The following is a 10,113-nucleotide window of genomic DNA, read 5'->3' as shown; positions in this document are numbered from 1 at the left end:
AATTTTGACGAAAGCAATACAGATTTTCACAGTGGATCTGGCTAGGCTAGCCCCTGTGATTCAGTACTGTGTGCGAAAGTAAGTGCGATACAGTTTGTGTACAGTATGCTGATACCTTTAGTGATGCAACCGTCCAAATGTCACGGAGAAAGCTTGCAAGGCAGAGAGAAAGATGAAGCGTAGACGAGGTTTCGAAGGTACTGATCGATATTGTGTGAGCTGCTTTCACTGGTATGCGAACGTTTGCTGTTGGATCAGCCTGAGTAAGGTTGTTTCCGCTTTGTTCTTTCTTTCCGTAACGTAGGAGGTTGTGACGATGATTATTGGAGGTTGACGTATTGTATCGTGATCGCAGAACTTGTCCATGTGTAGTTCGATGAAGGATGGTTCTGCGAATACTGGGCAGATGGTTGTCGGTCGCTCTTCTGGTTTCTCGAGTGCATTACTGGCATCGTCTTTTGTTGGCAAGCGAGTAAGTCGAATTTGTTCTTTGCATGTTGATTGTTCGTCGGAGGAGGAAGGAGTAGCGTCTTCCTCAGTGGAGCAGAAATGCTTCGTGGACCGATGTTGGTCAGCGACCAATGCGACGTTGGAGATTACATGTTTCGTAGGAGTGCCGTGCGAAACCTTGCCTGAAACGATCCAACCGAGGACCGAGTTAACCAAAGTCGGAAGAGAGTTACCAAGTGGAATGCGCCCAGGAACTTTAAAGAGCTCGAAAAAGATTTCAGCTCCGATGACGATATCGATCTGCTTCGATTCGTGAAAATATGGGCCGGCTAAGTGCACTCCAGGAGGAATTTGCCACGAAGAAGTGTCGAAAGAGGCAGTTCGTAGATCGATGGTGACTTTGGGTAGGACCAGAAATTCAGCCGAGGTGGAGTAATCACTGACTCTCGAGCGAATGGTGGAAACGATCTTGTATCGTGCATGCGACGACGATTGACCGATCCCCGAAATCGGAACAGAGATGTTCTTGCGATGTGCCTTGACGAGCTGCGCGAAGGTCTCGGTAATGAAACAGCATTCACTACCGGAGTCGAGAAGTGCTCGTGCGTGGTGAACAGTTCCATTGTCGTCGACCAGTTTGACGACTGCTGTGGCCAAAAGTACATTGTGCTGTAACTGTTCGGAGCTCGCGTAGCTGACAGGTTCATGGATGGTAGCTGATACGGATGCCTTTGGTTGCTCGCCGGACGTAGAAGCGATTGGTGCCTCGGATTGGAAAGATTCGGTAGTCCTGGAGTTCTCAGCGACTGAATTTTTCCCGGAGCAGAGCTGCGTATGATGTCGGCCTCTACACTTGCGGCAGGAGCTAGATGACGAGCAATCCCGAGCGTGATGACCTTTGCGAAGGCAGCTACGGCAGAGCTGATGTCGGTGAACTTCCATCTCTTTCTCCTCCAAGACGAGTTTGGTGAACGACGAACACAAATAGAGCGGATGTTGATCAGAACAGAAGATGCATTTCTGTCCGAAGTTATATTGGTTGGCTCCGTTACTGGCAATCGGACGTTGAGCAAACTTCTTGAGCTGCTGAGTGGACGCTGGAGCTTCTTCGACTTTCCTTTGAATAGTTTGGAGAACAGTCACCCTCCGCTGGATGAACGATATGAGGTCTGTGAACGAAATGGCATCCTTCGTCGACGAGTGCTCCTCCCAGTCTCGTCGAGTGGTTGGATCCAGGCGGATACTCAACATTCGGATGAGGATGATGTCCCAGAACTCAGTCTTCTCTCCAAGTTGCTTCAGTACCTTCACGTTGGCTTCAAATTTCTCCACTAGCGAATGAAGTTCGGCTGCAGATTCGCGTTGCATTGAAGGAAACTCAAAAAGGGCGTCGAGGTAGGACTGCTTTAAGCGAGCAGTATTTTGAAAATGGTCCACCAGCAAATTCCAAGCGACGGGGTAGTTGTTCGCACTAAGTGGAATTGTTTGAACCAACTTTAGGGCGTCTCCAGCCAAGGACGAACGAAGATAATAGAACTTTTGGATGTTGGACAACTCGAGCGATGAGTGAACCAGTGAAACGAAAAGGTCGTGGAAATTGAGCCAGTCGTCAAGATTTCCACAGAATATGGGCAGCTTTACGCACGTGACATGATGAACCAGGGAATTCGGGATGATGACGGCGTTTTATTCATGGACAACAGAAATCCTTTAACACGATAATACGTCGTCTCGAAATCTGTCCGCTGCTTCAACTGCTGATCTATGGTTGCTTCGTAGAGGGATTCGAGCTCTGACTGGACCTGCTTAAAGTCAGTCCATAGAGCGTCGAGGCTTTCCAAGCGAACCGGAATTTCGCAGGCTCCGGTTTCCTCGTCGTAGTTGTCAACGAAGGCCTTAATGAGGCTGACTGACGCAAGTAGGCTCTTCTGCCTTATCTTGAGGCCCTTGATGCGTCGGTCGGTTGACATGATGAGTGGCAAACAGGGTCTTGCTATAGGCAATACAGTGCCTTGTACACAATTACAGCAACAGCAATGGCGGCGTCCAGTACACTGATGTGGATCTTCAGGAAGCGACAGATGATGCGATGGGTCTGAAAATCAATAGACCACGCAGCACAAAAAAAAAGCAATACACGTAGTTGGAATGCTAATTACCTTTGAAAGGCTAAGCAATGCCTTTAACTGAATAATCATAGTATGGCGTACAAAGTAGTGTTTTTGTTGAGTTGTGCTGTAAAAATAAATTAATAATTTCGTGTGAAATAGTGGCGTGTACCGCGAAAGGATTATTCCAACGCGTGCCCGTGGTGTTTTTCTAACAGGATAAATAGAGGAAAGGTTGCCTAGCAACTAGTTTTTGTTTAATTTTGTATTTTCCCCCCGGCGCGCTATTGATTTGTATAGTGAGCTGTGGCGGTAAAATTTTATTTTGTGTTCTCCTCCCCTGTATATGTCTGCTGCTAACAGTGTTAGCGATTAATTTGGTAGAATGGATGTGTGTAATGTATGCGAGCAGTCTATTGCTATGAGTGGGCTCCCAGTTACGTGTGTAGGTCCGTGCAATGGAACGTTCCATTTCGCTTGTGCGGCACTCACTAAGACTGCGGCCAGGCTTATAGCAGATAATGCAAATATTCTGTTCAAGTGTGATAGTTGTCTATCAGATCAGAGTTGTGACGAGCAGAATGATCTGATCTCGCGCGTCAAAAGGATAGAGGAAGAGATGAAGAAGGTTTTTCAACTCTCGGACTCGATCACTGGCATGCGAGATCACATTGCTGCTCAGGTGGACATCGCGGTTAAAAGCGGGATGGAAGATATTAGAATAAATGTAAATGGTCTTGAAAATTTGATTTGTGAGAAATTGGATAATATGAAAAGTTCATTTTTTAAAATTGATGCGGAAAACCAATTAGCTGTAAAGAATGATCCGTGCAGTTCATCTAGGACGATTCAGTTGGAATCGGACAAAAATACCAGACGCAAAAAACGTAAATTAGTAATTAGTAATAGTGATCATGATGATGATGTTGTTTTTCAAGAAAATGCGAGTTTTGCGGATGTTGTAAAAAGACATAGTCGTATTAGTCAAAGTAAAACTAATAGTAACAGTAATAGTAAAAGTAACAAACCAGAAAATCGTAAGACTCGTCCGGTCATTGTGATTAAACCGAAAGAGTCCAAACAACCTTGCGAAGATACTCGTAAGTTTTTGAAAACTCAGTTGGATCCAAAAACACACAAAATCAGTAATTTTAGGAATGGTAAAGATGGCTCCATTATTGTTGAGTGTGCAACAGGAGCAAACGTAAGTGATGTGAAAAATGGTATTGAAAGCAATCTGGGTGAAAAATATAGTGCTGTTGTTCCCACTTCGGTGCCAAGATTGAAAATAGTGGGCATGAGCGATCAGTTTTCCTCCGATGTCTTTATTGACTACTTAAAAATTCAAAATGAAGACATCGCTATTAATGATGTAAAAGTAGTGAACATGTTTGAAAATCCACGCTTCACTTATAACAAGTTTAGTGTTGTAATTGAAGTCGATGTCGATACTTATAAATGTTTGTTATGTGCGAAAAAAGTAAATGTAGGGTTTGATCGGTGCTCGATAGTTCCCGCGATTAATGTGTTGAGATGCTTCAAATGTGGAGAATTTGGGCACAAGAGCATGGATTGCAAAAATTGTGATAGATGCTCTAGGTGCAGCCAACAACACAAAACGTCGGAGTGTACGTCAACTGTATTGAAATGTATTAATTGTTTGAAAATGAATAAAGAACGAAAAATGAACTTGGACGTCAACCATGCCGCATTTAGCTCGGAATGTTTGCTCTATAAAAGACTTTTTGATCAGAAGAAAAGCAGCTTGCGTTTCAATAAATAGCAGCCAAGTTCCAGGAATGTGAATCAATTCGATTTTTTATATTTGAATATTGCGGGGTTGTCAACAAACTACGTAGCATTACGTCAGATTGTTGAGGAAAAACGTCCTCTTTTAGTTTTATTATCTGAAACTCATATTGTAGAAACTGAAGCTTTTGATCAGTATAGTATTCCGGGATATATTGTTGCTGCTTGTTTATCACATTCTAGACACACTGGCGGTGTTGCTATTTATGTCAAAGAATCAGTTCAATTCAACCTTCGTACCAACGAAGTTATTGATGGCAACTGGTTCTTGGGCATTACAGTTGTACGTGGCATGAAGATGGGTAATTATGGTGTTTTGTATCATTCTCCCAGTTCTAGTGACCAGCGTTTTGTTGAAGTTTTAGAGAACTGGCTCGAGACATTCCTTGATTCTAGTAAATTAAATATATTGGCTGGTGATTTTAATATTAATTGGCGTGATAACCATAATTCGAATCATTTGAAGCGTTTAGCTGAGTTTTTTAATTTAAAGCAAACGGTAAATGAATATACGCGTATTTCCAGGCACAGTAGAACTTTAATTGACCACGTTTATTCCAATTTTGATTCCATTTGTTCAGTTACGGATACTGATTTGAAAATAACCGATCATGAGACTTTAGTGCTGGAGGAAATATTCGAAGCAAGCTGTTTCGAATCTTGTTGAGAGAAGCCTGGATTTTCCATTCGCGGCCGGTAACTTAGATGAATCTACAGCTGTTCTTAATAACGCTTTGAAAACGTGTACCAATCAACTAGTTGAGCAAAAGTTTGTTTCTTTGAAAAACTCGAACAGCTGGTACAATTTGGATCTTTTACGTCTTAAACGGAAAAGGGACAAATGGTACAAAAAGTTTTGTAGATCTAATAATGACAATCATTGGACTAGGTACACAATCGCACGTAATAAGTATTCACAATCGATAAAGAAAACTCGTTGTGAATATGTTCAAAGGAAGATTGATCAGCATCAAAACAACAGCAAAGAGTTATGGAAAATTTTGAAATCTTTATTGAAACCTAGTAATTGCAAACCGCGGTCCATAACTTTTAATGGCACATTAGAACAGTCAGAAAAAGTAATTGCATCTAAGTTTAATGATTATTTCGTAGACAGTGTTTCATTGATTAATCAATCTATTGAATTGGTCGATGAACCTGACGAAATAAAACAGCCAGTTAAAAGTAGTTGTAGATTTGAAGGTTTTCACCAAATTACTTTAGATGAACTTAGAGTTATTTGCTTTTCATTAGGAAAATCGGCTGGAGTAGATAATGTTAATGCTAGAGTTATTCAAGATTGCTTTCATGTCATTGGCCACTTCTTTCTGGACCTTATTAATGAATCATTGCAGAATGGACATATGCCACAAATTTGGAAGTAATCCTTAGTGATTCCTATTCAAAAAGTTGCTGGAACGATTAAAGCCGAAGAGTTTCGTCCCATCAACATGTTGCACACATTAGAGAAAATCTTAGAACTTGTTGTTAAAGGCCAGCTGTTGGAGTATTTGAATAGCAACTCTTTGTTGATACCAGAACAATCGGGATATCGGGAAGGTCATTCTTGTGAAACTGCATTGAATTTGGTGTTAGCAAAGTGGAAAGACAACTTGGAGCGTAAAGATACGATTGTTGCTGTTTTTTTTGGATCTGAAACGCGCTTTTGAAACAATTTCTAGGCCCTTACTGTTAAGTACAATCAAGCGCTTTGGAATTACGAGTACTGCATATAAATGGTTTGAAAGCTATTTGTCTGACAGAACTCAACGGACTGTTTTTAATGATTCTGTTTCCAGTCCCGTGGGGAACAACCTTGGAGTTCCCCAGGGAAGTGTATTAGGGCCCCTTTTATTTATTATGTATATTAATGACTTGCGACGTGTTTTACGGTTTTGCGACATTAACCTTTTTGCAGATGATACTGTGTTATTCATTGCAGCTAAGGATTTAGAAGTTGCCGTCTCACACTTGAATGAAGATTTGCAGTATCTAAGTAGATGGTTGAAGTGTAAGCAGTTAAAATTGAATACAAGTAAAACTAAATTTATGGTAATTTCCCGGAATCGATTAAATGAGAACGTCTCTGTTGTAATTGATGATGAGACTATTGATCGCGTTCAGGAGATTAAATATCTTGGCGTGATTATTGATGACAAACTTAAGTTCAACTCTCACATTGACAATGTCATCAAGAAAATTGCCAAGAAGTATGGAATTCTATGTCGATTGAAAAACGATTTAACTATTGCCAGTAAAATACAGCTATACAAATCAATCATCTCTCCTCATCTAGACTATTGCCCATCCATTTTATTTCTGTCCAATGCAACACAAATATCGAGACTACAGCGCTTGCAGAATAAAATAATGCGTTTGATTTTGAGATGTAATAGATTCACTTCCTCAACTTTGATGTTAGACGCCTTACAATGGTTGTCGGTGAAGCAAAGAATTATATATTTGACTATGGTGTTCATTTTTAAAGTAGTTAACGGTTTGCTGCCTCGATATTTGTGTGATCGAATTGAAAGAGGAAGTGACTATCATAGATATAATACTAGAAACGCGGATGAAATAAGAACACCACATTTCTTGACTTGTGCTTCACAGAATTCATTATTTTTTAAAGGAATAAATGTTTTCAATTCGATGCCTAGACACATTAAACGTTCAACAACATTAGCAGAATTTAAGAGACATTGCATTTCACACGTTAAAACTGTCTTTTGAACGGTTATCCAGTGATTTTTTTTTTATGAATTGACAAATTATGTATCTTGACGAAGTTATTTTTAACGGATTACTTTGTATGGATAGCTGTTATAACGACTTTTTAATAATTATTGTAGCACTGCAAAAACTATTTTGTTCGCCACGATGGTGATGATGGATTTTTGATATATGATTTAATAGTAGTAGTAAAAAAAAATAGTAGTCTACAAAGGTTTGAGCCTCGCGCGCGTATTACGGATATAGAGGACTGAATTTAACATTTGATAAAAAAAAATGCAATTTTGAAGCTTATTTGGAAGATACCTTGAGTTAGTAGTTAGTTTTCTGGCAAATGTTGGGGGTTCGTGAGCATTCCTGACATTGTTGAAAATTATGATAGCATCAGATTGCGGGGTTACTAGTGTAATAGGATGCTTTGTTGATTGTTCATTAACTCTTGATTGCTTGTAATACTTATGAATATTTTAGGTGGACAAAAAGGCGAACTAAGAGGTGGACGCCTGAGCTTTTCAACATTTATATCGCTGTGAAGCAACTGTAAACTCTAGAGGGAATTTATATCTGTAACTGAAACCAGTTCGTCTTTGTTTGCCAACCTGGTTAAAATGTCATATTTAATTATCTTAAAGATAAATCGTCCAGCTCAAACCTTTGTAGGGGTAAGAGGTGGGACCATCATCATCATCATCATCCGAATAGTAGCTGTAGAGATGGCGATCCTACGTGATGATCCCAAGGATGGCGATGGCGGATCCTGCGTGAGTCATCCCACTGTTGCAATGGCGGTTTTGCTACCCACAGGAAGGTTCTGGAACGGACGGAGTTCGACGCCAGATCCGGCTCAAAGGACCAAATGTTCGTATAGTTCAGAGGAGAACAGTGTTTCTGTGCTTAACTTCTGCACCGAGCACAGTAATAATTCACTTTATCACTTTATTAACTAAAACTAGTCCTTATGACATAAATTTATTTCTCTAAAACTTTAATTTATACAATGTTATAATTGAACTAATTGAAATCACTTCTTCAAGTCTGCCGTTTTGTTTTGATTCACTGGTTCGCTTATGATTGATGATGGTGATGATGGCGAGATGTCCATCCAAAAAGAGACCGAAACCGCAAGACAGTTCCCTTTTTATAGAGGGTTCCTCCATTTTGCGAAGGTAGGCCGGATAGAGCGAGATCGACGGTGCACTTTTCCGCTGGGCGCCATCATCGACGAACTGAATGGTTGATGCTATCGGTTGATGCGAACTCACTCACAGGTGGCGCGCTGATGCCCTTTTCGTGCGATGTACGAACAGTGTAATGTAAATGTAATGTAAAGCGAACATTAGAGCCATTTCCTCTATTGCGTCATTTTCAAAAAAGGTAAATACTTCCTTTATGGCTATGTGTCCTGTTATGTGTTCGGTTGTGGCATTTGGGAATACCATTTACTATGACAGGGTGCGTTGGAATGGTGTCAGCTGGCTGTGATAGAACTACTCACCCTATGCAAAATATACTTTTGATAGGAAACTATTCGCGGAATGAAGCATTTTATCACAGAAAACTGTTACTTGAGACGAAGGAAGACAAGACAAATTTTGTGGATAAAGAGAAATATTACTTCTAGGCTGATCTCGTGGGAAGAAAAGGACGAGGGGGTCCTTCCGGTTATGTAGAATAAATCTCCCCATTTAGATTAATTTAAGTTATAGGCAATAGTGGAAGTTGTTATGTCAACCAATAAAAATAGTAATCAGATCTTCGACCATATGTTTGCTAGTAAGTTTTTTTTTTCACAGTTTTTTGTTTTTGAATTTTTTGCAGATTTTTTTCCCTCCGCAGGAGTTCCAGATTTTGACTTTTCTCCATATAATGCTGAAATACTCTAATGTGCATGGTACTCAAATTTGCTTCTACAAAAGTTCTAAGCCATGGACGCAGTAGTTTCATTCCCGCAACAAATAAAAAAGCTGTTAAGTTTCCAGCATCATTCAGTATATGAATCAAAACTGATTCTAAATTTGTATGACCTTTTTAGATTAGGATTTTGCGATTTTTTGGTGTATATGTAACCCACTGTGTATTTAATCAATATTTAAGGACGTAGATTTCTTTAAATGTAATTGAAATATTGCTAAGCTTAAATGAACTGCCCCTTAAAAAATCTCAAGCTTTGTATCAATTTGAAATGATTCCGTTTTGAAAATATCTATCCCAAATGGTGGACTACAGCTCGTACAGTAAACCCTCTGTATATGCGGTGGGTGGAACCGTCCACCCTCCGTTATTTCTCGGCTGTCCTTCAACAAAATGTGCTGATTTTCTGTATGTAACTAGATTATGATTGACACGAATCACATATTATACCACTGACCACATACATGTGGAGGGGTTACTGTATTAATGTGATCGATTAGTAATTAGTGTTGAAAATACGTTTAAATCACGGATTTTATAAAATTGAGCAGTTCTGGTGAATGGCATTTGTTTATTAATCCGTATTTGCGATTCGTTTGTGGGTTGAGTTACAGTTTTTTTTAATGATTATTAATTATTCACTCAAATCTCATTGTATGGAATGTAGATTTTTTTTTTCCATACGTGCTTTAAAAATTCCAAAACAATCAAAGTGAATTTTCCACCCACAGCTGTCACAACAGTAGGTGGTTTGGTGCAGTGTGTAAAATGCAGATAACCAGATCGATTGCCATCCATTTCGCAAATCCCCTGTTCACTGGTCATCGCAAATGAAGTGAACCGAGGTTGGATCGACAGGGGAAGCTGAACTGAACCACTCGAAAAACTGTTGAGTGTTCGGACTTTATGAAATACGCGATTTAATATTTCATGCATGATAAATTGCAAATTAATTAATATGCAATGCACTCGGATGGACACAACCGTCGCTCACTGGTGGCTTCGCTGATTCAGTTTAAGAGCATTTTTTATTTTCAAATTTGATGGAACTCTGAAAGTTTGCATTGTTCCGAAAACAGTTGGCAAAAACAGCGATAGCAAA

At 39.8% G+C, this 10,113-nt stretch overlaps 1 protein-coding gene across 1 annotated transcript; it reads right to left on the bottom strand.

Moving 5' to 3' along the window:
• Positions 1–225: 225 nt before the first annotated feature.
• On the bottom strand, positions 226–1,818 carry LOC135711831 (uncharacterized). Its single transcript, XM_065234783.1, has one exon. The coding sequence runs from the start codon at positions 1,816–1,818 to the stop codon at positions 226–228; it is 1,593 nt and encodes a 530-aa protein (XP_065090855.1).
• Positions 1,819–10,113: the final 8,295 nt, after the last annotated feature.

The sequence above is a fragment of the Ochlerotatus camptorhynchus genome, unplaced genomic scaffold, assembly GCF_037179485.1.
Source record: "Ochlerotatus camptorhynchus isolate MF236.1 unplaced genomic scaffold, CSIRO-AGI_Acam_v1.1 ptg000443l, whole genome shotgun sequence".
NCBI lineage: Eukaryota > Metazoa > Arthropoda > Insecta > Diptera > Culicidae > Ochlerotatus > Ochlerotatus camptorhynchus.
The sequence above is the reverse complement of the archived record's forward strand: the minus strand, read 5'-3'. Positions and strand labels throughout refer to the sequence as shown.

Coding starts and splice junctions, on each gene's coding strand:
- LOC135711831 (XM_065234783.1), bottom strand. CDS start 1,818: ATGCAACGCGAATCTGCAGCCGAACTTCATTCGCTAGTGGAGAAATTT.